The sequence below is a fragment of the Nomia melanderi genome, chromosome 2 (assembly GCF_051020985.1).
Source record: "Nomia melanderi isolate GNS246 chromosome 2, iyNomMela1, whole genome shotgun sequence".
NCBI classification, from domain to species: Eukaryota; Metazoa; Arthropoda; class Insecta; order Hymenoptera; family Halictidae; genus Nomia; species Nomia melanderi.
In genome coordinates, this window is record NC_135000.1 from 9,777,519 (window position 1) to 9,803,575 (window position 26,057).

General features: G+C 35.7%; 6 protein-coding genes across 15 annotated transcripts; 5 read left to right on the forward strand and 1 right to left on the reverse strand.

Moving 5' to 3' along the window:
- The first annotated feature begins 160 nt into the window (after positions 1-160).
- Positions 161-8,572, forward strand: Set2 (SET domain containing 2). 3 transcript variants are annotated; one of them, XM_031973892.2, is made up of 15 exons: positions 161-309; positions 421-766; positions 1,510-3,134; positions 3,260-3,916; positions 3,994-4,113; positions 4,206-4,334; positions 4,427-4,628; positions 4,709-4,806; positions 4,901-5,066; positions 5,304-5,958; positions 6,042-6,099; positions 6,157-6,536; positions 6,768-7,561; positions 7,675-8,010; positions 8,104-8,572. In XM_031973892.2, the coding sequence occupies exons 2-15, from the start codon at positions 764-766 to the stop codon at positions 8,257-8,259; spliced, it is 5,379 nt and encodes a 1,792-aa protein (XP_031829752.1). In that variant the 5' UTR covers positions 161-309; positions 421-763; the 3' UTR covers positions 8,260-8,572. The 3 variants fall into 3 exon arrangements, with proteins under 3 accessions (XP_031829752.1, XP_031829753.1, XP_031829754.1); XM_031973893.2 differs by having other exon boundaries at positions 6,175-6,536; XM_031973894.2 differs by having other exon boundaries at positions 6,181-6,536.
- Positions 8,573-9,306: 734 nt separating this feature from the next.
- On the forward strand, positions 9,307-11,082 carry LOC116425811 (activating signal cointegrator 1 complex subunit 1). The gene is made up of 6 exons (XM_031973977.2): positions 9,307-9,643; positions 9,717-9,826; positions 9,945-10,263; positions 10,358-10,521; positions 10,599-10,732; positions 10,801-11,082. The coding sequence occupies exons 1-6, from the start codon at positions 9,441-9,443 to the stop codon at positions 10,924-10,926; spliced, it is 1,056 nt and encodes a 351-aa protein (XP_031829837.1). The 5' UTR covers positions 9,307-9,440; the 3' UTR covers positions 10,927-11,082.
- A 124-nt stretch (positions 11,083-11,206) lies between these two features.
- LOC116425808 (uncharacterized) lies at positions 11,207-15,465 on the forward strand. 4 transcript variants are annotated; one of them, XM_031973972.2, is made up of 6 exons: positions 11,207-11,375; positions 11,517-12,630; positions 13,342-13,384; positions 13,457-13,636; positions 13,728-13,909; positions 13,992-15,465. In XM_031973972.2, exons 4-6 carry the CDS (start codon positions 13,463-13,465, stop codon positions 15,106-15,108), a joined length of 1,473 nt encoding a protein of 490 aa, XP_031829832.1. In that variant the 5' UTR covers positions 11,207-11,375; positions 11,517-12,630; positions 13,342-13,384; positions 13,457-13,462; the 3' UTR covers positions 15,109-15,465. The 4 variants fall into 4 exon arrangements, with proteins under 4 accessions (XP_031829832.1, XP_031829831.1, XP_031829833.1 ...); XM_031973971.2 differs by lacking the exons at positions 11,207-11,375; positions 11,517-12,630 and adding an exon at positions 12,640-13,090; XM_031973973.2 differs by lacking the exons at positions 11,207-11,375; positions 11,517-12,630 and adding an exon at positions 13,101-13,226.
- Positions 15,466-16,065: 600 nt separating this feature from the next.
- Positions 16,066-21,255, forward strand: eIF4A (eukaryotic translation initiation factor 4A). Of its 3 annotated transcripts, none has more exons than XM_031973976.2 (8): positions 16,066-16,230; positions 17,141-17,258; positions 17,643-17,790; positions 17,867-17,976; positions 18,064-18,339; positions 18,459-18,910; positions 19,003-19,196; positions 20,562-21,255. In XM_031973976.2, exons 1-7 carry the CDS (start codon positions 16,208-16,210, stop codon positions 19,145-19,147), a joined length of 1,272 nt encoding a protein of 423 aa, XP_031829836.1. In that variant the 5' UTR covers positions 16,066-16,207; the 3' UTR covers positions 19,148-19,196; positions 20,562-21,255. The 3 variants fall into 3 exon arrangements, with proteins under 3 accessions (XP_031829836.1, XP_076220519.1, XP_031829835.1); XM_076364404.1 differs by lacking the exon at positions 20,562-21,255 and adding an exon at positions 19,892-20,296; XM_031973975.2 differs by lacking the exon at positions 20,562-21,255 and having other exon boundaries at positions 19,003-20,296.
- Thor (eukaryotic translation initiation factor 4E binding protein thor) lies at positions 19,051-24,011 on the forward strand. 3 transcript variants are annotated; one of them, XM_076364411.1, is made up of 4 exons: positions 19,051-19,196; positions 22,375-22,533; positions 23,341-23,496; positions 23,685-24,011. In XM_076364411.1, exons 2-4 carry the CDS (start codon positions 22,392-22,394, stop codon positions 23,732-23,734), a joined length of 348 nt encoding a protein of 115 aa, XP_076220526.1. In that variant the 5' UTR covers positions 19,051-19,196; positions 22,375-22,391; the 3' UTR covers positions 23,735-24,011. The 3 variants fall into 3 exon arrangements, with proteins under 3 accessions (XP_076220526.1, XP_031829840.1, XP_031829839.1); XM_031973980.2 differs by lacking the exon at positions 19,051-19,196 and adding an exon at positions 21,677-21,843; XM_031973979.2 differs by lacking the exon at positions 19,051-19,196 and adding an exon at positions 21,889-22,053.
- On the reverse strand, positions 22,644-25,179 carry Sting (transmembrane protein sting). Its single transcript, XM_031973978.2, has one exon. The coding sequence runs from the start codon at positions 25,177-25,179 to the stop codon at positions 24,136-24,138; it is 1,044 nt and encodes a 347-aa protein (XP_031829838.1). The 3' UTR covers positions 22,644-24,135.
- Positions 25,180-26,057: the final 878 nt, after the last annotated feature.

Below are 26,057 nucleotides of genomic sequence, written 5' to 3' on the forward strand. Positions count from 1 at the left end.
ACAGAGCTATCTCTAAAATAAATGAACAGTGTGTGTAACATATGCGAATGCATGAAATACAAAAACCGTAAATCGAAACGTAACGAATCGAATATAATATAATATAATATAAATACAGACGAATATACAGAAATATAATATACACGTAACGAACACAGATTTCAGAGATTCCGTTGAAAAGGAAATGCCTGAAATTTCCATTCTAGTGGTAAAAGGGAAGTCTAGTGAAATTATTAAAGAGTCAGCCTTGTGTCATATATAGCCACTTCATGGCACAACAAGCAATGTTCAGAGGCAACTACTTACGCGGTGAGATACACACTTTATCATTCAAGTATCACGCATCCTTTGCACTTCTCTGTGATGCGCTGCGTTCAGATGATTAACGTTTGCTTAAACAAATCTGTGAGTTGATTTCAGAAATATTCATTGCAATCGGAATCTCGGATCGTTTCTGTCGAGAGTAACGAACGGAAAGTGAAATAGCCAAGACTGAAAGGGATATCTATATTGGCGAAAAACCTCCATCAGTGTGTAATGGATAATCCTACGTTATTGGGGCGCCAAAATTGTCTAATAACGCTAAAAGTTCACTGTTTCTAATTGATTTAATCGTTGTTGCGATGATTTAGAGCGAGCCCATTGTATTTATACTTCCTCAGGGAGACTGAGATCTAGAAAAAAAAGTGTTCATTAGAGAATCTATATGAAACATCTTAAACAATGATCATCATTAACTTACAAGACATCGTTTTAAAGGCATATGGTAAGTATCCGTTAATATCGCCTGTTACAGTACTTAATTTCATCTAATTGTATCGAAGCATGCATTTCGAGAAAAGAATGCTAACTGTTTATTATTAGTACACGCGTATCGGTACGTACAATATTGCTACACACATTGCGGAAACATTAAGTTTCAGCAACTAAATTGTAAGTTACAAAGTTCTGTTCATTGCCAATTAGTATCTGATCATATCCATTGTATCATTAGGAATGTATTTTGATTTTCGAATAGTCATTTATAAATTCTTTGAAAACAGTAAGTAATGCATTTTATAATACGATACATACAAAGTTTATTTCTCCTCATTGCTTTGATAAAATCATATTAAAATATATTACAGTTGTAACTATTATTTCATTAACTTTATATAAATGATTAAATGTGCATAATTAATAAATTTATTGATCAATAAGTTCATATTTTTTTTTTGGTACTGTTCGATATATGTTTCAGGAAACAAATAATGTAATTTTTATTTTTAGTTATATTTGCTTTTAATTCTAATTTCTTAAAATTGCAACACATATTGGCCATTCATTGAGACATATTAGTTTTAAGGATAATTAACATTTGTATATATTTTTATATATGTTTATTCATACATACATTTATATATTGGACAAGTCTTGCATTATTATTCTTATGGACTAGTTCAGGTTTATATATTACACTTAGAATTTATCGGTAAAGAAAGGTATTATTTTTTTTTTTAAATATTACAGACTAAAGATATTTATGGAATCAAAATGGCACGTAGGCGCAAAACTGAAATGAAAGCATCAGTGAAGTCGTCTGTTAAATATGTACCTGTCCGAAAATCCAGTAGACAAATAGCTAAAAAGCAATTAGAAGAAAAGAAGATTAATGGAGATATTTTACAAATATCTTACTCAAACGATGCAGAAGATAGCAAAGGTACTGGAGATGACCAAAATCAGCCGCTTCCTAAAAAGAATCAAAATTCTTTAAGGAAACACAACAAACATAAGAATGTCCCTAATAGTAATATACTTGTAATTAACGAAGAAGGTGAATATTCAACGTCGCAATATAAAAAGGATACTAGTGAAAGTGATAGTCAAGATGGAATAGATACTATAATTGATCCTTCCGAAAAACTTAGTCCAGAGGATGTCCAACAAGTAGTCGTTGGCAATCCGAATAAGGATGAGGTGATGGAAGCTGATTCTACCGAACTTGAAATATGGTCAGAAGATGTGATAGAAGAAACCATAATTTGCGAAGAGATGGAAGTTAAAGAAGATGTTAAAGATGATAATTATAATTTGAGGCAAGAGGACGATATGATAGTGAAAGAAGTATTATTAGTAAGCAATTCTCCATTGAAGAGGAAAAATTTTGTGGAATATACTGTGATACAGAATGAAGATGGTACAGAGTCCATGGTCGTAAATACATCTAATTCAAAAAACACATCTGACACCGAATACTGCGCTATGCAAAAGAATATATGTAACTTGAACAGAGACGACGCGGAAAATTCCATATCAGCATTGTGTATAGATGTGCCAATGACTTCTAGCGATGCGAATGTTAAATCATGTAATTTAGAAAAGTTATATATTCATGATAAGGAAGCATCCAACGATCAAAAAGACTTGCACGCAAATAGAAATGCGTGTATAAACGAGTCAGAAGAAATTCTCTGTAAAGATGATGCGTTTTGCAGAATAGATAATAAATTAGCGGATATGCAAATTAGCGAATCTTCGAAGGAAATACAGAAGTTAGTGAACGATTTATCTAGTACAGAAAATATAACATCTCCGCTACAGATCGCTAGTGTTACAGAAAAAGAGATTCCCATGAGTATCGACGATGAAAGTAGTTCATCGATATTGGATAAAATAGAACAGCTGCATCATCCTAACAGTTTCGTTTCTCTGCCCGATAACATTAACAAAAATCTAATAGAACCAAGCAAATCCACTGCCCTGTATGATAAAACGGAATCCGCCAATCAATCTTCGTTAAAATCAAAAGTTATACAAGACAAAAAGATTGGAAATCAGCGGAAAAACATACAATCCCAACAGGCTAACGAATTACTATATGGCGACAGCGAAACGGATAATAAAATCGATGGCGAAGATTCCAAATTATCTAGTAGCAGCGATAACAGTAACGACACACTGTTATCTCTGAACAATTGTAAACTAACAGAGTTCGAAACAAAATGTAACAGCGGTTCTAACGATATCGATAAAAAAGTTGAGTTCAGAAGTCGAAGCGGTAGTACGGATACAACAGGTTCAGAAAGTGGATCGAACAGTTCCGGAGTCAGGAGGAGCAGTAGAATCAGATCGATCGGATTAATGAAACAGAGGTACATATAATATTTATAAACACGTAAAAAACTATGTTTGTCCTTAGCGTTTGTTCTTATTCATTTCCATGTCAGATGTATTCGCCGTTTGTTTTGTGGGCAGTTATTTCACTGTTGCTTTTCAGATCTCGTGGACGTGGTTTAGTCACGAAACCTAACATAGATGTATCAAAATCGAGTACTCAGCAAGAGCGAGAAAAGTTATCTAATAACGTTACTTCAACTGCCCAAGAGATAAAAGTAGAGAATCCGCCGGAACCGCAATCGGACAAAGAGAATAACGTCAGCAAAACTGCGAACACATTCGACTCGTTGACACCGTTGACAACAACTTGCAACACTACCGGCTACGATTCGGACTCCTGCAAGCCTGTTAAAGTGAAGTCTCGTTGGCGAAGATCTAGCGAATTAGAAATGGGTGGGTCGAGTACAGGATTCGGATCCACATCGGCAGCGATCTGCCCTACATTCGGCACTTTACCTCTAAATGCCACTGAATCTGGGCCGTTAATGTTCAAATCCGCACCCGGCTCTATAATAGACGTTAGTTCTTTGGATCCTGGATCAAGTTCTACGTTGCTAACGACAAATATTCAATACAACGTAGAAATAGAACAGACAAAGGAACCGTTGGTAGTAGCTAACACTGTTGCCGTGCAAATTCCGAAAACTATAGGCGCAAAGATCTCGTTGTCCATGGTTCCTGAATTAGAAGATAGAGAAATGGAGGAGAGATTGAGCCAGTTCGAATATTTACACGAGAATTTATATTTAACCGAAAGGTAAACGAAAGAGGAGGACGTCGCCGGTGGCACGTTTAAGAAACGTTGATGATCTGTACGGTAATGACGTTTTCCAGGTATACCAATAAGGAAACCAAGCGTATGGTGTGCGACTGCTTTTTAACCGAAGAGGAGATCGAAAGGGGAGAGTTGGGCTGCGGAGAAGATTGTCTTAATAGACTTCTCATGATAGAATGGTACTGGTCCGATTAAATAAACACATTTCAATTATTCTTGAAATATAATGTATAACACAGGCAACGTGTTTAATGCGTTACACGAATTCCAGTGGACCCAGATGCGTGGTCAGCGATCGGTGCACGAACAAACGATTTCAGAACTGTGAATACGCGAAATGCGAGGTATTCAGAACAGAGAAAAAGGGTTTCGGGTTACGCGCCATGGTCGATCTGTCGGCGTGAGTATATTCTCTTGATGTTACAATTAATATGGAAAATATCTAATAGTTTGTTATGTCGATGAATTCAATTTGTATCTATTAATTATTAGGGGGGAATTTATAATGGAATATGTAGGTGAAGTTGTTGATCCAAAAGATTTCCGACGTAGAGCAAAAGAGTATTCGAAAGACAAGAACAAACATTATTATTTCATGGCGTTAAAGTCCGATCAAATTATCGACGCCACCATGAAAGGGAATGTTTCTCGATTTATAAATCACAGTTGCGACCCGAATTCCGAGACGCAGAAAGTAAGTGCATGCACGAACACAATTAAGAAGTATCGGTAAATTTTTACATATGTATATAAATGTTTGTGATGTTTCTGTAGTGGACGGTGAACGGTGAATTGAGAATAGGATTTTTTAATAAGAAATTTATAGCCGCCGGCGAAGAGATCACGTTCGATTACCACTTCCAACGTTACGGGTACGTACACTGTACATTAAGAATAATAATAATTCATTCTGATAATTCCGATCTTACTTGAAAATACGAAAATTCCATTTCGTTGGTAAATCAGTAAGGAGGCGCAGAAATGTTACTGCGAGGCTCCCAATTGCCGTGGTTGGATCGGCGAAACGCCCGAGGAAGAAAAGGAGAAAACCGAAAAGAAAGAGAAACGCGAGAAGGACATGAGGAAGAAGAAGGGAGAAAAGAAACAGACTGACTACATGGAAGATGAAGATGTAACTTTACGATGATTCGTAAAAACCTTTAACCCTTGTTACTACCAAAAGTATCGTAGAACGATTGCCAGTTGCTTCAAAGAAATTTTGAATGTTGGATAGATGTAAATATAAGAAATTAATTGATGCGTATCTTATGGAATTCTGTCTGGACGTATTTGGCAATGAGTCTGCCGGTTGGAGTGATAAGGGTTAACGTATTTTCCATTGGACGTTAATGCACGCGGTTCGTTTCAGTTGGAAGAGGAAATAGATAAGCTGTGCTCGGGCGGTTTGAAGAACAGAGCTCACACGTTGACGTTAAGCAGGCTGATGGTGCGTAGCAGAGAATTAGAGCACAGGACCCGTCTACTTCGTCTCATACAAAGCGGAGAGCAGCCGTGTAGAAGATTATTTCTGGACTATCATGGTTTACGTTTAATTTGGAGTTACGTGATGGACATCTCGACAAACGACTCCGAGGAAGCGCAACAGTTCCGATTAGAAGTTCTGAAGACTCTGAACACGCTTCCGATTCCTAATAAGACGATGCTGATGGACAGCAAGATCTACAACGTGGTAGAGAAATGGTCGAAACGATTGTATTTCTCACCGAACGGGGACTCCCCGGAGGACGACCAAGGAAAATCAAAATTAGGGCTCGAGGAATTGCAGATCGGTTACGAGGCGAATGAAAAAAAAAGTTCCTATCAGTTGACCGACATAGAGAAGAACGATAGTAATATGGAGAATTGTATAGCGATCAACGACGTGAAGTCGGACGGCGCGGATCAAAATCTTATTCCTGACCTAGCTTTAAACCTTCTGGCCGAGTGGTCGAACCTGAAGGAGGTTTTCCGAATACCTAAGAAAGAGAGAATCGAGCAAATGAAAGAGCACGAAAGAGAGGCCGGTAATGTCATCGAATGATTCGTTAAATCCCCGTACGTGTATATGTATAATTCAAATGACTTTCAACTGAAATTTCACTTGTAGATCGCGGGTACAGAGAAGAGTTAGAGAAGGAGGAGAAAAGGGGGACGTCGTACGACAGGTATGAACGGAGAAGGAAATTGTTGAAAGAAAGTAATTAATCAAATGAAAAAAAAAGTGTATCGATATTTTGTAGACACAGGTCCGACAGATACGGCAGAAACGAATCGGAGAAGCGCAGCGACCGAAGACGAGGACGAGAATCTCCAGAGTCCGAGTACACTCGGACGAAAGACAAAAGAGTGGAAGAAAGAAGCAGCCTAGTTCCTATCCCGCGAATGACAAAGTACGAACGCAGACAATTGTTCGCCATGAAGGTCGCCAAGGAGGAGGAAGAACGGCAACGTCGTCAACAACAAGAATCGTGGCAAGATCACGAGAACAGATGTTTAGCGTTAGGCATAGATCCTCATACAACTGCTATGGTGGATCCTCAAACAGGGTACCCTGTGTTTTACAATCCATCGCTTGGCCAGTGGCAGCATTATCCTACTCAAGGTATATTATTCTTATGTCTTCTGTCGCGCACTGGTCTACAAAATTTAACTTTCTTTCGCTTTGAATGATTCAACTTAAAAAACGAGAGCATAAACGTGATCTCAATGGTGTTTCTTGTGCTTGCTGAATGGAAACCTTTCTTGAGAAAAATCATGTGGACCAGTGTCGTTACTAGCAACGGATCATTATCCGTGATACGTTCACTGAACTAAATGCAACTTGTGATCGCAGAGGGAGAGATAAGTCAGCAATGCACCCCGGTCTACGTAGGCGGTCCTCAGTCGGTGTCCGGGCATTCTCAGTCGACGATACCACCGCAAAATTCGCATGTCCTCCAGCCGTCGATCTCTTCTGAAATATCGCCTGGCATGACGAACAGCATACCTTCCGGTGTGCCGCCAGTGGTGTACACGTTAAGCCAAACTCCTGTGTTCAATCAAACCACAACAGCGTACTCGTTGCTACCTCATTGTCACCAGCAATATCCGGAGAGTCAATTGCCGTTGTCCAATAGCTTAGTCCATAGTGGAACGCCACCGGTAACCATTCAAACTCAGCCCCTTTACGAGCACATCGAGAAGCAATCGGATCAGCAGCAGTTCTCCGCGAAATCGTTCAAGTCACCGCAGCCGGAAATACCTGCCATAGATCTACCGCCTAAATGGAAAAGTGCCACCGACGCTAGAGGCAGGACATACTACTATCACGTGAAGGAACGAGTGTCGCAATGGTTGCCTCCGCCGCCGGATCACATCGGAGTGCAGCCGGACTCCTCCTCGTCTTCGGAGTCCAGCGAGGACTCCAGCTCGTCGAACGAGGACGACGAGGATATCGAGGACGACAACGTCGAGGATCAGAAGCCCGAAGAGCTGGAATTGAATAATACTTTGATGGAGAAATCGTTGAATGGTTCCAAGCATAATACGTCTAAAAAGGTCACCGTTCACAACGTAGCTGGGAACACAGGGGCCTTCCCCGAAGGCAAGAAGAGACGGGAAGGGTTGGTTCAAGAGAGGATCATCAGTGTACGTTTACCGTTCTTCCTTTTTCTTTAGATCTCCTAGCTTTGCGTTCTTTTCTATTCCTTTTTCCATGAGGAATTTTTCTCGTAGTTACTATTACATGTTACATCTTACAGCCGCGTAGAGAAGAGGATCGTATAGATCACAAAACGCACAAAGGGATCAAGGAGAAGTTACGCCGTCAGAAGGAGAGGGCTAAATTCAAGGAGCACGTCGACAAGATACGGAGACATCGGCGTAGCAACAAATCGAAGTCGCATTCGCGTCACGGCTTAAATAAATTGCAGTCACCCTCGACGGATCTGTCGACGATGTCCGAAAGAAAGATCAAAGACACCTTTAGGATAAACATGGCGAACGTGATGGTACATTTTCTGAACCCGTACAGAAAGAACGACTGCAAACAAGGTAGAATAACCAATACCGAGGATTTTAAACATCTCGCGAGAAAGGTACGTTCGAGCGATTCAAATGTTTATTTTTTCACGTGGTATACATATTGGAAGTTTTAGTTTTGATCGTAAACGTTGTTCCGTTGATTTCAGCTTACACATTTTGTACTTGCTAAAGAGTTAAAGCATTGTAAGAGCGTCGACGAGTTACAATGCAACGAGAACGTTAAACATAAAGCTAAAGATTTTGTACGTAAGTATATGAGTAAATTCGGTGCAGTATACCAGAAAAGTACAGACGACGACTAATTATGTAACTTATAATGTGAAATTGTTATTTATTACATGAATCTTTTACCTTGAACATTGTAATATATCTAGTAGAAATATATGGAAACTAATGCCCATATGTAGATATATTTGTAATTATTATTATTGTAATATAGGTAAATTTGTACATGCTTCAGAAACATTCTGATAATTTAGCCATTAAGGGATTAATTAAATTTCGAACTGTACGCATTCAATGTATAAACATGATCATTTTTATTTAGTACGGAACAATACGTCTGATAATCTTTCTTTCTTTTTTTTCCTTTTTTTTTTTTTAATAACAAAGTATTGCATTTTACGTCTTGCTATTGTGTATATACATCTCGCATAGTTAATTTAGGTATTGGTCATTATTCTTTACATTACATTCTCTTGTTTATCGAAGGAAATTATATTGAACCTATATTGTATTGTTTGTATTGTTAAATATCATATTGAATTCTCGAATATTGTAAATAGTATGTATTGTAAAAGAATTCTCAACTGTTTCATAAAAGTAAGTTTCAATTGCTAAATTTTTTCACGTATATGTATATACATATATGTATATATATACTAAAATGATAAAAATATGAAACAGAAAACGATAAATATTGCATTCATAAAATTACTTATTATATTCTTAAAAATTTCTTCTACATGGTACAAAAATTGATTCTGTGATGCATGATTTTTAAACCGAAAGCAATGTACGATTTTAAATAAACAGAAATCTATGTTTACTCTCGAATTTTTATTTATTATTCAAATATGATTCTGTATCAATTAAATTACTGAATCTAATATAATGAATATTTTTTAAACGTGCAACCGTATGAAACGAAGCAAATTTTTCGGTTGAAATGAAATCGGAATAGAAATTTGGATACATCACAGTTGAAGTTGTTACGAGACAGTTATCCAACGGATTAGGGTATTTATTGTCTGAAATGAAATTTTAGTAATTAAGAACTGTTTATCTTACCATAATTAAAATGTATTTCAAATCGTTGGTGGCGCTGATAACTAATAATAAGCAACATATATACATACGCGTACCACTCTCATGGTTTCATATTCCAAGCACAATATAGTCGTCGGGGAATCCTCGTGTTCAAAGTTTGCGTGCTTCTTCTGTGTAAAATATATTTGTAAAATATTCTTTTTCATTTTGAGCAATGAATGTTCTCAAACCAGACTTAATTTGGGTGGAAGATCGATGTTACAGATTTTTAGGAAAAGGAGATTCAAACGAGTACGTTTCTCCTTATATGGAGGATAATAACCTTGACATTGAAGACGAGGAGGAATTTAATGATAGTGACATTGAAATTACACCGTATCAATCAAGAAAATATAAACATACTTTCCACGTAGCAAAGTAAAAATAATTTTACATGTTTTATCCTACAAAATATTAACATGCCAATCTTAACGTAGCTACAATATTTTAGATCATTTTTCCCATTTATAATTGGATCTAAACATTCGGTACGTAAGAGATTAGAGATTGAAACTAGAACAACTATACAAATCCCAAAAATGGGTCAGGACGGTGATGTTGGTAAATATGTTTTTGATATTTTGTGGTTATTCAATTATAATCTACAATCCCCATTAAATTACTTGTGGGATAGGACTTTATTTTTTATAGTATGTATTGTGTAATTGTCGGTTTATAGTGATAATCGGATGCGATCGTAAAGGAATAGTAACAGCTCGTCGTAGAATAGATTTATTGATAGCAGTAACAAGGAAGAGGCAGCACTCTACGCATTTCTTGTCTATACCTTTAAACGAAGGTCATATAATAATGAAATTTAATATGTTCAAGAACAGTGTGCTCACAAACTTGGGAAAAGTGTCTAAAGGTATAGACGAAAGAATTTTTCAGACACCCAGTAAACTGCATCTTACCATTGGGATATTAAAATTATTCGACGACGTAGAAAGGGAACAAGCTATTAAAGCCCTTGATTACTGTAAAGAACATATCATAAAGTATGTAAAACGCATTAATATTAGGAACAATTTCGATTATTATATAACTTAAAAAAATTGTTTCATAATAATGATTTTCATGAAACAAACATAGACCTGCAATTAAAAAATATGGTCAGATTCCTATATGCTTACAAGGAATTGAAATAATGAATGATGATCCCACTGAAACACGGATTCTATACGCAAAAGTAATAGACGCGAACAACGCTTTGCAAGAAATATGCGACAAAATGGTCAATTATTACGCTAACATAGGTAAAAAAGAATACATGTTACTTTTTTTTACCACAAAATATTGATAAATATTTTATAACAATAATCGCGTTGTTCAGGTCTATTGGAACAGGAAAGAGAAAATGTTAAATTGCACGTAACTCTTATGAATTCAAAATTTAAGCTAATTGATAAAGAAGACACGGGAGAAAATGAAACTATTAAAACATTTGATGTGTCGGATATACTAAAAGTAAATATAACTTATTTATTCGAGTTGTGAGGAATAGAAATATTGTTTTAAAATATATTCATTTTTAGGCTCATGAAAATACTTCTTTTGGGGAAACTGTATTAAAACAGATTCATATATCACAACGCCATACAATTAGCAGTAATGGATATTATCAAGCAACAGCAAAGCTTAATTTAACTGAGAACCTCTGAATAGTATGTATACCCATAGTTATTTCCAAACACTGTAGTATTGGGGAATTCGTTTATACAATATTCTATAGAACTAATTGCAAGATATAGATGTTTCAACCTCTATCCATTGTAAAAATAAATATAATTGTTACAGAATATATATTATTATATATTTGTTGGATTCGCGTAACTGCTTTTTTTCTAACTCTTTCTAGTACTATAATTTCTTTGCTATAATAAAGTACTATAATTAAATTATTTTAGGCTCACGTAACGCAAACAAAGTATACACGGTACATATTCTATTCCTCCTAACAATATTTAAATCTGTGGTTGTCGGTAACGTCGAACACAGAGTGCCGGAATGGAATGTACAGAAATGCGTTACACGAGATTGGTTTGTCATTCGCTCGCCTGTGATTTAATCTTACATTTAACCGGAATACAAATTAAATATAGATTTTACCGTAAGTATAACTGATCAAAGAGGTAGCGGTCGATAATGATTTAACAAGTCCTCAAGCTATTAATGGATGTAACATCTATTGCTCCCTGTTCTACCTAACACATCCATCATACAAATTAAAAACTGGAACTGTTGCGTTTAGCCGTAGGGAAGCATCCTAACAAGCATGATGGCTAAAGAAAGCGTAGCATTAAGAAAAGAAGAGATTGTGTCTTTATGGAAGAGAAACACACCTATAACGGATATTATACAAATAACGAAATACTCGCGTACAACCGTATGGAGATGTATACAGCGGTATCAAACCTTAGGTGAGAAAGGAATTCTGGATATGAATGCAGACCCCGTGCAACCACCGCCGAAGAGGATCGTACTATAGTCAAGGAAATAGAAAGCAATCGTTTTCAGAATGCGTGCAATGTACTCGCAAATTTGGAATTGTCAGTATGCGACCGTACAATGCGGAATCGTTTAAGAGAAGCTGGCTTTCACTGTCGTCAGCTTGGAAGTAAGGTATTGTTGCGACAACGTCGTCACGAGGCGCGTGTTGGCTTCACATTGGAGCAGCTACCTACGACACAGTCTGAATGGGATTGTACTATTTTCACGGACGAAAAAGTATTTGCTTCGTCGACGGACTGCTCGTTCCATGTCTGGAAACCTGAATAGAATGAAGAATGTGTAACCCCGCACAGTGACAATGGTAGTGTCACGTGTGCTTTATGGGGCTGGATATCTGCACACGGGCCTGGTGAACTAGTGGAAGTATCACCTTGTATGGGTTCTTCCGAATACATTGATCTTTTAGATAATGTTCTTGTGCCCAGTGTTAGAAAGATGTATTCCAAGGAGGATTTGCCAGTGATAAGACTAGTTTAAGACAATAATGCTGTGCACACTTCTGCTCCGGTATGCCAATGGTTTGCAAAACATCCTGAGATACATGTTTTGCAATGGCAATGGTTTGCAAAACATCCTGAGATACATGTTTTGCAATAGGAAATGTATGGGCACGGATTGTTATCAACTTGCCATCTAAAAATTCTATAAAGTCGCGGAATGCGCTTGTAGATCATGTAATGCGCGAATGGGATGATTTAAGGGCAGATCCGGAATACTTTCAGGATTTAAGTAAATCTATTAAGAAACGTTTAGATCAACTGATTGGTAGAAACGATGGTTCATGGATGAAATATCAATGCCATTAGACACATTTCTGTAACAGATGAAAATTGTCTTAACGCGATCTCAATAAGGTTAGAATGCATTAGAATTAGATTTTGAAAATGATTTATTATTATTATTCGTAATATTTTATTGGAACTATTTTTGTTCCTTTTTACAAAATTTCCCATTCAAAGCAAACACAATTGATGATAAAATGTGATAAAACATTGAAATCCTATTTCCTTCATGATTCTTTTATTTCCTTTCATTTCTTATTTGCATCAAGTTTTTTTTTTATTATTTCGAAAAGAAGGACACGATTTCTGTTATCACTGTCTGATATTGTTGCAAGCATGTTTTTAAGATTAAATTCCGCGGGTGTGCACACACAGTCGCACTTCGGTTTTCACTTTTTTTATCATTGTAAAATCTCTAACCTCTCTTGTCGTTAAATATCGTTATTTATTATAAAAGTTATTGTTATATTTTTAATTTAACTTTCACGTTGAATCAATATAACGATCTATTAGGAAATAAATTAATGTTGCGGTAATAATTGTATTCTGTGTATACCTTCAGATGTATAATTTTTAACTAAATCATTTGTTTGATTACTTTTCATGCTACAAACGTATTTAAAACACATGACGAGCTTATCTACGTTCGCTAATTATTTTATCGCGGAGTATGAAAGTTTGTTACTTCATATTTAATTTTTCTTTTTTTAATTTTTAGTAATGTAATTCTGATGTAAACAGTTTTTCTTATTTAACATAATCATTAGTTGTATTTTGTTTCAGAGAATGTTTATAGTTCTTCATATAGATTTGGCCGAAACAAAAAGTAAGTTGAATATGTAATCGCATTAATAATTGATTACTTAGTAATATTTCATATTTCATTGTTTGATTGCAGAGAAATATGCAGGGTATCAGAAGAATATTAGTTTTCTGTGTGTTAACAACAATATTACCAATTATACTTCTTGTAATACCTTTGTATCTGCGACACAATTTCTATGCTAATGTTGCATATACTGTAACCGAATCTGGTATCCTGGAAATCACAGACGGAGTTTCTACAATATTTTGTTCGGTAAAAACGTTTAATTGTATCAGTTATGCGTGTATCTTCTTTATTATGTTAATACTTTTATATTACATTAACATTGTTATCATGTTTATAGGAACATACTATACAAATGAATAGGAGCTTTAATGCATTTCAAGTGTCACAAAAACCAGAAATAACTTCGTATAGAAAACACATACGTCTGAAGAAAAGCATGACCATACCGGATGACACTTTAGAATACTGGGGATTTTATCTTTTGCAAGGAGCAAGTGTAGCACTTTCCGTTTGTTCAAGGTATAAGTTGAAATTTAATTTATTACTATCATACGCTGTTATAAAATATTTGTTTTTTAACAGACACTGAATATTCTTCTAGATTCGAAGGAGCTTCGATATTACTTGTCAAAGGAGAGCGTAATTTACGAACATGTGGTATGCTGGAACACAATTACGAAGAGCAAATTGTAGAAGATATATTTTTACCGAAAGCAGAGCAACAAGTTAAAGTGATATTCACATCAAACACTAGAGAACCTACGTTTCAGAAAACTATCCCCAAAGTTAATGGTTTATTAAGAAATATGGAAAACGTATTTCCACGGGATAATCAGTCAGACGTTAATAACGAAGATCTCAATAATTCTCACAAACATATGAGAAACAGTACATTGTCTAACAAAGAGATTCGTCAAAGAATGTTGCAGGATTTCCTTGAAAGTACAAAAACGCGTGGTCAGCCTACAGGATTATCTCAAGAAGATGCAGTGTACAGTACAAAAAAGTTGAGACATTCCAAAAAGAAACAGTATCCAAAAACAGTGGGAGAAAAGAAAGAAAATCACGCGAAACTCCCTTTACAGGAGCATATTGTAAATAATATTAGAAACGAAACAGAGACGGAGAATACAAAGTTGAATAAAAAAGTCAAAAGGAGTCAGGATCTTATTAAACCACCGTTTCTACTCGATGAAGGTGTTAAACACGGTGGGAATGCTGTTACGAACGTAACAAATGCCAACGATGTCTCTTCCGTGTCCAGCTTTGAGAATGGCCTATTCAAATGTTACGGTGGCTCGATTTTAATAGCGCAAGAATTTGCACCTTCTAAACAGTGCACCAATGTCTCTTACCTGCTTAACGGGAAACATATGCAAACAATCCAGAATATCGTAGAGACCGGTTATTATTATTATATATTTTACAGTGACAATGATATTGTATCGAACGACATACACGCGGTGTTCGACATTTATAAACCTCTTCTTCAATACGAAAATGTAACGAAGTCTTGTATGAATCAAACCAAATGTTCCTTTACAGTGAATTTTCTATCCTCGGACCGGGTGATCGTTGAAATACCAACCAAGGATGATATAGAATATGTAATAGATAATGATGGTTTACTTCTCTCGGTTTGTCATCCACGGATGGAAGTATATGTCATTTTTCCTATTGCAGTATTATTTTTTATTCTTACCTGCGCTTTCATGTAGTTCTTTTCATGAGCGCAACGTACCATCGATAGTCATTTGTTACCGAGTAGCAAATCACATTAATTTTACATACGAATTATATATTTTAAGTCGGTTAACCCTGAAATATAAATTATGTAGGAGATTGTACATATTCGTGGAAATAACGAGGGTACAAGGGTCTTATTTTAGGAATGTACTTATGTACGACAAAATACTCGTACCTACGTTTTACATTCGCCGGAGCCAGTTTTGCGATTATTGTTACATTCATAACATTTATTGTCGAATGTACTGATAAATTTAATATACCAAATAATACGCATATATTTTTGCTAATATTAGTTTTACTTGATAATAAATCATATTTACGGCGTATATTTTCTGATTTTCCTAATCTCCTTAATTTGAAGTCGATGAAATTACGTTTTTAAAAGCTGCAAAATTATTTTTGCATTTACATATCTGACAATCGTGATATTAATTTATTTCACCGTTACGATAGATTTCATTATTACTATTATAAGAAAAATAAACGTACGTATATGATAAATTTCAATGCACCACGATATACAATAATAATCGTTATTATTGCATCGTTGACAAATACGGTAAATGAAAATGAAATTTCACAAAGTACCTACGAATACACGAGGCATATTACGCCTTACTACCGAACATACTTAAGAAGTAGAGTAAAAGGTGAATACACAAGAAAGAAAAGTTTATTCGACAAAAAATCTTGGCCACACATTTGAAATGAATTTGAAGTGGAAACCGAAGTAGAACTTTCTGTGTTTGCATTTGCCACGCACACCCCACTAACGTGCCGTAGGGGATTGTGGGTAATTGACGCACTTCCCTTGCGCGCAATAACCATTCCGCAGGCGAGAAATATTCCGGGGCTCGGTAAATTGTTAAAAACCTACGGTAGAATTTCGAAAGCGAATATACCGGAAAGTTTGCTCACCGTTTCGAATACATTAGATAAGTTGAATCGCTCGGAAAGATTCGCGAAAGTTTTAAGGGCGCTCGCAGCGCCATTGCACGGCGCTCATAAGAATATTCCTTGTGACGCAATAGGAACTCGTCCTTTCCGTCGACCTACCGTGAGTGGAACATGTCGCATACGTCTGAGCGAAGGTAAGTTCGGTTTTTCTCGCGTAATCGCGAAAGGTGTTTGGTTTCTCGCATTTCGCGAATTATCCGTCCGCCTCGTATTTCCACGGATTTTCCGTTGACCGAACTCGGACGTCCGGAATCCGCGGTACATTCTGAAAAAATAACGCCGCAATCAACGAATTCACGGACATGAGACTGACAACATGGCGTGCATTCGTTTTTGTCACATTGTTCACGAATTTAATATCGGTCCCCCGTCGACGGCAACTCTCCTAACCTTCCAGCCGTTCGAGCTCGAAACGTCGAAAATTATTTGCGCGTCGGACTTCAGAATGTACCGGGTGGATTTTAAACGGGATTTTCGATGGTTCAGCATGTTACACGATACTTAGACACGTGTTACTTTACACTTGAAATTACGTAATAAAAAAATGAATTTCTTTGGAAATTCGGTTGGAAAATATCACGGGAACCGTGCGTCTCGCGGAATACCGCAGAGGATCGTGGATACTGTGTCCCTCCAATTAAAACACGCGTTACCTGTTCGGGCATGCTTTCGCGTGAGTCACTGTCAACGCATCCATCAAGTCATCGATAAAATCATTATCATACCTATTTAACGGTTCCTTGCTCGAAACAAATTGTTACGTGTGTACGCGGTAACGGATTATTCGATTAGGCATTATTAAAATTTCATGATTTCGTATTGAATCGCATACTTCAAGGTTGTTGAAATTAGGTGATTTACTCCGATCTGGAGTTTATTTTTGTTCAGTGGACACCTGAGCAACGTGAGATCGTTAATAATTGATCTGAATTTATGTTTAGTACAATGAATTTTCTATTAACGTACTAATCATAATGTATATCGTACATTTTAGTGTCATAAGATGTTCAAACTTTTAATGCATTATTTTCATTTGTATTTCAGGAACGATGATCAATGGGCAGGCGATTCCAAAAATGGTCCTAGCGAAAGTGAACAATTGTCCTACGATGGACCGTCCGGCATGGACCCGGGTGGGATCATCGAGACCAACTGGGATGTTGTAAGTTCTTTATTACACTATGTATTGTGATACTGCGGAATCGAACATTATTTAGTAAAATTTAGTTTATTTACGGTTGCTCCAAAATTATCAATACTTATTGTATCGATTTAAAAAAATTATGTGTGTACTGTTTACGTGTACCAGCTGTGACAGACAGCTGTAGGGCCACTACAGTGTTCAAAAGTACTAGTGTTTTAAATGTTAACCTTTAAGTATTAGTAATATTGCCTGATGGAACAGAATATTAATGTTAATAAGGAATAGGATCTATTTATAGCTAAAATTGAAGTTTACTCGTTTTGAAAATGTTTGTAGTAAGAACGATGTTAGTGTATATATGTTTTTCATATTTTAATTCTTATCTACTTCTATACAAATTAGGTCATCGACAACTTCGATGAAATGAACTTGAAAGAAGAGCTATTGCGCGGTATTTACGCTTATGGCTTTGAAAAACCATCCGCAATTCAGCAACGTGCTATTTTGCCGTGCATAAATGGACATGACGTGATTGCACAGGCGCAGTCAGGTAAAAAGAACTTTTATAAGTGCCTTACGTTGTATAAACCATGAACTTTAATTTCACATCACCCATCGTTCGCTAGGAACTGGCAAGACAGCTACATTTTCCATCTCTATTCTACAACAAATTGACACCAGCATCAAGGAATGCCAAGCCTTGATATTAGCCCCAACTCGTGAGCTTGCTCAGCAAGTGAGTAAGAATTAGTTTAAAATATCAATGAACATACACGCGCGCGCATTCATACACATGCATACGTAACGTACGAATTTTGTTTAGATCCAAAAAGTTGTTATCGCCTTGGGAGATTTCATGCATGCCGAATGCCATGCATGCATTGGTGGTACCAATGTACGCGAAGATATGCGGAGACTCGATCAAGGTGTTCACATAGTAGTTGGAACACCTGGCAGAGTTTACGATATGATCAGTCGACGTGCACTGCGAGCCGCTAGTATCAAACTGTTCGTTCTGGATGAAGCTGATGAGATGCTCTCCCGTGGTTTCAAGGAACAGATTTACGATGTATTCAAATTACTACCTAACGAAGTGCAGGTACGTTTGATCAGTAATTACGATTACGATAATAGATTCAACCACGTCAGAGAATTGACCATTAAATAGCTGGGAAAGAAAGAAAGCAGGAATGAAATAAAACAATTGTTACATTACAGGTTATATTGTTATCTGCTACAATGCCAACAGATGTATTGGATGTCTCTCGATGCTTTATGCGAAATCCAATTCAAATCCTGGTTAAAAAGGAAGAGCTCACACTGGAGGGTATTAAACAGTTCTTCATCAGCGTCGAACGTGAGGAATGGAAGTTCGAGACTCTCTGTGACTTGTACGATACATTGAGTATTACCCAGGCAGTCATTTTCTGTAATACACGGCGCAAAGTGGATTGGTTAACGGAGAATATGCGCAGCCGTGATTTCACTGTTTCCGCTATGCATGGAGATATGGAGCAGAAAGAGCGAGACCTCATTATGAGACAGTTCAGAACTGGCTCATCGCGAGTTCTCATCACTACTGATCTTTTAGCACGTGGTATTGATGTTCAACAGGTTTCGCTTGTCATCAACTACGATTTACCTTCCAATCGTGAAAATTACATTCACAGGTAAACTGAAGATGATTATTTTAATGCGTACAGTAAGATTGAATTTGTACGGTGATTTTCTATATAATCGAACGTTTCAAATAATTCCACAGAATCGGTCGAGGTGGTCGTTTCGGTCGCAAGGGAGTGGCTATTAACTTCGTGACAGACGAGGACAAACGAATCTTAAAAGATATTGAACAATTCTATAACACTCGCATCGATGAAATGCCAATGAATGTCGCAGATTTAATCTAAATCTGGCTATTGGCTATAATTCATTATAATTACAAAAAAAGAAATAAAAGTAAGTGAAATACGGAGCTCTCAGCTGATCTCTCATGGTGTGTGAGTATATATAGAGTGAGTTGGTGAATTACAATCGCTTATGTAAAACGCGATTTACCAAAATATTCCAACGTTCTCATCTCTCAATTTCATTTTATAACAGTAGATTACAGGAATAATAGTTATTCGCTACTCTAGAGAAATTAGTACTATTTACATATATAATAATTATTACAATTATCAGTACGGATATATTTACCATACTACTGTTTCTACCACTATCCGCTCGTACCGCTGTAATATTTACCGTTAACTGGTGTGTATACTCTTACGCTTTTTTCTTCTTGTTCTATAATTTATTTCTCCGTTCTCTGCTACTATTTCTATTTCATATATATATACATATACACAGAAATATATATATATATATATACATATATATATATATACATATATATATATATATATATATATACATAGTTACTATTAATAACCCCGGTATCTGTACGTTACCGTGTCACACACGTAAAAAGTAGAAGTTTGACTCGCAGATTTTGCGACAGGAATTTCTGGTAATAACGAATACACGATCGTCCCGCGATTGTCTCTTAGCCCAAGGTGAAAAGAAAAAAGTGTGGAGTTCAGGCATTTCACCCAGTTCGGTTGTTTTTCACCTCTTTGCTACTACCCTTCCGAGAACTTTCTATTGTCTAGATGCACCCGCCGACGTCGTCGTCGTCTTCGTCGTCGTCTTCGTCGTCGCCGTCGTCATCGTCATCGTCGTCGTCTTATCTCGTCTGTCCAAATTTGATTATGATCTTCGAGTACCAGTTTGTCTCGAGTCATCTTATCATTTCACTTGTTCTTCTGCGCGGCTTCTCCAATTGGATGATGATTCGTTCCGTGTTCCGTGACCCTTCTTCGACGCTTCTACCACCGCGATTACAACGTGTTCGTCTAGGCAGAGGTTTAGTTGGGTATTGGAAGGGGTACTTTAATCACAAGCGTTGCCGAAGGAGATGTACAATTCAGACTTAGACGATATGAATTTTTTGTATATCCCAAATATCCCAGGTACATTTTACCTTCATTAAGAAAATAAAGTGTTTGACCTTTTAATTGTGGTTTTTTTTTGTTATTGCATTCATTGATCGCGTTCAAATGACGCACAAAATAGTTAAGGAATAAGGGACGCAAGTCTGAGAGAAAGGAAAGAAAAGAAAAACAGAGAAAGAGAATGGTGTGTGTCGAGGGTGGTCAGATATTCGATGAATAGAGAGAGAGAAAAGAGGGTTGCCAGCAGACCGAGTTGGGAACCAAGTGCCTATCGAACCGCGCCCATTTCTTAAAGAGGTTCTCACCGTGTTTTTATTTGTATTTGCAGGCAATTTTGAGCAGTCCAGAAATGAGTGGAGATATTTTTGGAAATAAAGACCAAATTTCGTGATTCAGAATAATAGAAGTTTTTATATAAATCAATTACCTTTCTAATTTCCTGCCTTTTGCAGGCTATTAGCGATATACGAGAATTAATACCAATTTGTTGTTTATATACACACGCTTGCATAATTTATTCTTAAACGATTATAGAACCTTTCGCATGATCATTTTATATCTTGTCAATAAAAAAACATTTATGAAACTAATTTTTCTATCGTATTATGTATAGTTGCGTGTCTGTGTCTAGCTAGGAATCAAATTCTAATGTTCCGTGTACTCCGAGGACTCGGATTTTCTGCGAGATCCGTGCGACATTGTATTACAGACGATAATCCATTGTTTCACACGACATTGTTGCTTCAAACGAAATACTGTCCGTTTGTATACGTACACGTATATTAATAACGATCGCTTGAACATCCTTGAACCGATTAATCTGAATTGAAATTGTTACTTGTAAGTATTCGGAGCTCCGTTGATTCGAATGATTTATTTGAGATATCGACATCAATTTATATTGTACATCTCGTCGATGAAATTTTAAATGTGTGCATCGAATAAAAGGTTTTATTTATTCTTATGTCACGGAAACATCAAATTTATACATTTGAATATTTAATAAATTTATAGGTAACGTATTCGAATTTGATGAATATTTATAAGAACGGTACTTGTAAGGTTCAATTTAATTACGTTAAAACTGTCTTTTACAGACTTTACAATCCTTCCTATTAATAGTACTAATTATACTAGTATTTCTTATTATTTATGATAACTTTAACGATTAACCCTCATTATACAATTATTTATGTAGTATGAAATTAATAAATATCAACCTATAAATACGAATTAACAAATGTCTCCGATAGTTTTCAATAATTTCATTCAAACGTGCGTATCTTTTGTAACTTTGAATTTACAAAATGGCGTTGGAACGTTTACGCCTATGCGTATATATTAATATATTAATTGTTTCATTTCGTTCATCGTTTCGCGGTGAAAAGATTAAATAAATACAAGGCGACGCAACAAAAAGAATGTTACACTTTAAAGATTTAACAAAAAGGAATAAAAAATTTAGCGATTTACCAGCTAACGAAGTGTGGTAACATTTTTTTTCCGACACCCTGTGTCTATTGTGTCCGATTACAAAGAGACACTCGCCATAGAGAGGGTTAAGGGCGCTGTTACAAAGGACGGGTTCCAATTGAAATTTACGTGGAATCGTAAGAAATATTTTTTTTAATAACAATGTTATCGGACAGCGGCGCGTTCGTTTCCTCTTTGTTTCGTTAGACGTCGCTAAAGACGTTTTCAGAACATTTCCATAGTTCTTGAATGGTGGCTGGGAGGAGTGGGAGTTGCGGCGAAATTACATAAAACAATTACTTATCGCGTGGTGTTAACGAGTCGTTGAATCGTCGAGCGTGTTTCAGGTTCGTTTTCTTCGGTTACGTGTATGTTTATAATCGTTCAAGGTTATGACGGACATAGAACGATATTTTATTTAAAAGAGAAATATTCTATTCAGCGATTTTTATGAATTTTCATGGTTCTCGACCTTACATGTGTGTCGCATAACGGTCATATTATTTACATACAACGAGTTTGAAATCGGAACATACTGTTTTCCGTAAATTACGCAGTACAATCTGTTGTCACGAGAAACGACGAAACGTTAATGAATCTTGTCTTCGCTCGCTATTCACGTGTGTACCTTGGATTGATGTTATATTAAATTATTTTTATTTTTAAAGAAATCGAAAGATCAAGCATGTCTGCATCACCCATTGCAAGGCAGGCCACGCAGAGCCAAAGTATACCTTCAAAGAAAATATTGTTCACCGACCCTAGTCAATTGCCCGCTAATTATTCGTCCACCCCCGGCGGAACGCTTTTTTCGACTACACCCGGAGGTCAGTGCTTTCGTTTTTGTATTGTATCATTTTTATTGAATTTTAGTTTGATTAAATACAGGGTGTCGCAAAAATATGCTACCACACTTTATTGGCTGGTAAAGCGCTGATTTTATTTTTTTTATTTTTTCATTTTTTTTTTTTAGAGTGGCAACATTTTTTCGCAATACCCTGTATTATTTTAATATCGTTTTGTTTGATAACACGTTCAGCATGGAACTGTAATTTGTATAAACACATTGCAGAAACACCGTATGCGATATTCCACAAGTTGTTTATTAATTGATTAATTAGGTAGCTAATAAAAATTAATGTAACCATAAAAATTCCTTGCAATCGAATACGATCGAAGTTTTTAATTGAAGTGTAATTTTTATGTTTTCTTTATCAATATTTCAATTCTCTAATGTATTTGCTTGCTTGTTTAAATGTTCAATAATTAATGCCGTTATTATAATTTTGAAAAAGCTGCTGATAAAAGGAGATAAAGAGACATTTAATGAAATTGCGTATTCATTTATGTCGGTAAGTACATACTGATTCAATTTTGAATGGATTATCACTGAGATGCAAAAGTAGAATCATTTAGATTTGTAAAGTGTATAAGATTACACTATCATATTGTTAACATTATGTATCTCATTCATCTAGAACAGTTTTTAGTTTTTGTGGAAAATGTGCAATGATAGTCAGAAGTAGATCAGATTAACTCTATATCCATTAGACCAACAAACATTAACTATCAATGATTGCTTTAGAAAAATGTGAAGTAACAATGTAAAGACATTATAAATATAAATTGTACAGGTACCCGCATAGTTTATGAACGTGATTTCTTGATGAATTTACAAAATTCTCCTATATCGCGAACACCGCCACAAAATGTATCGTCTATACCAACGGAATTATTGAAAAATACACCTTTGAATAGCACAGCACACGTCAAAGCTCAAACCAACAGAGGTCAGTATACTTTTATTGATTTTGCAAACAACACAGAAAATTCTACATAACATATTTCAACAAAGATGTTGCAAATAGATTATTATGGATCTATAATATTTCTTCAAAGTTTTAATACTAAATAATTATAATATTGAATAATAATAATCATGTGTCCAATATAATTCTCTTATATAAATTTATTACAGATACTCCAGCAATAGAAGAGTCCACAGAACAGTTTGAAATGGACATGTAACAAAAATTGTGATTACAATTGTGGTTCTAATTGCATCAATTGTTTATACAAATAGTGATAATCGATTTAATTGAAGAAAATATATTAGTAACATACCCTTTTGTATATCATGCTCTGTTGGATCTTATAGGCATAGGTTTTTAAAGGATTCAATTAAAAGTCCACAATTAACATATAATGATAGCAGATTAACAAAAGAAATGTATAATAAATTGTTTTGTACGCTACATTAAAAAAATTGGTATCATTATTAATAAATAATATTTTGACAGTATTAGTAGGTATATTTCATAAATATTCTTTTTGACCTTCTTAGATTTATTTTGCATTTTCGTATTTACATGTATTAAATAAGGTTTCTTAGGTATTGAATAAAAATTTAGTTAATAACAATGTGCATTTTATGCATGTTCTAACTGACTGATTTGAGACAACCTATTTAGTATTACTTTTGCAACATTAACTTTGGTACCAGTATCATCGTAATCTTCGTAATAAATTAATTCACAAAGATCTTTGCATTCCGGGTCATCATCTATTAATTCTTTTAATTTTTGATAAAATTTTTTTATAATTTCTTTACTGTATTTCTTATAGATTACTGACTCAGAATGAGCATGCTTTTGACTTTCAAAGAATGTCAACAAGGGTGTGGCACCTTCTGCCACTATATAAGTAGAACTGGAGTTCGACTGTATGCCACCCTCATAAATTTTGTATACGTTATTACGATACGATCTTCCTTTTACTCCTGCTCGATCACGTTTTTCTTCTTCTAACTCAACGACGCTTTCCATCCATCGATTAGAAACTTCTTTAAGATCTGGTGGTATGTACGACGATGCAGGAATTAAGATCAATAACTTGTGAGTAGCTATCGATATATTATGCTGATCCTCAATGTTTTCAATTTTCTCTCTTATACCCTTATGACGGGTACCAGTTGAAGGAATTATGAGTTTTAAATATCCATGATAATAACTCAATGCCATGTATGTACCACAATCTAAACCTTCCATCGAATCAATTGTGAAAATATTCGAATGAAAGTACTGCATGACTTTCAAAAATAGCATTGAAATTGTACTATAAATCATACATGTTAATGCATTAAATTGTATCTTCCAAAAGAAGTCGTGCTTGATAACAATAATAATCGTAAAGATTATTAAATAAACAATGAAAATCATCGTAAATGGATTCAACATAAATAGAGTCTCCACATCTGTCTTCATACTATTACGAGAATAATTTGCAAATAAATTTTGAATGAATGTTACTGTAAAATTTGCAGTCATAAGTGCAGTATTTAAAACTACTATCATACATAAGTGATCCGTAAGAGAAACTGATGGATTCCGATATTTTAGTAGTTGCATACTTATTATCAACAATACGTGCAGAATGACAAAACTAATAACACTTAACCTTACTTTATCACGCATATGGCTTACATTTCCCCTCTTATTTAAGATTATCAAATAGACGTATCTAGTCTTCTCGATTACTTCAAATCTGAATAAATGAAAAATTAATCGAATTCTTTTTAAACTTTAATATACAGCTAGTATTCTCCTCTTACGTTTCTGTTTGCATTTTGCAGGTATTGTGAACGTACCTTAATACGCAGTATCTCGTGTTAAACGAAACTGTGCGTATCGTAACACCCGACAGGTGTTAAACAAACGAACAACACGATTAAACAATCGGTCTTACAATAAATTATAGTTTCTGAATTTTCCTTTAGTAAAATCATATGATCGAATAACATATATATATATATACATTTACGATACTCGCATTGTAATCAAAATTCCAATTCTCAATGTTCTTTATTGCGCAGCGGAAAATCGTTCCGGAGGATTTCGTTCGTTTCAGTGAAAAAGATCTTTGAAAATTTCCTTTGTACCGACGAACCGAAATAGAAAGGAAACCGACGAGTTTATAAAGTGTAGAACGATCCGAACTTACAACGGGAAATACCGTGATAACCGAGTGCTGTGAGGAGGAAGGAAGATACGGGAAAGGGAAGACGGAAAGAGGCAACGCGTACTGCCAGGTCAGAGCGCTGTTAACGTAAGCGAAACAAGTCGATTGACCTATGGATACAATCCGATGCACGCGCGATCGATAAAGTCTATAAAATTCGGACTTGTCCCGGCGCGAAATTTTCACCGTGAAATACGAATTTGCCTGTTGAAACGCGTCACGGGGAACAGTGGGCCCCGCTCGTCGAAACCGCCGCGTCGCGGGGTAAATATTCCAGCAGGTGATATTTGCTGGTGATTAGCGCCATGTCTCACAATGGACCAATCAGCTGCTT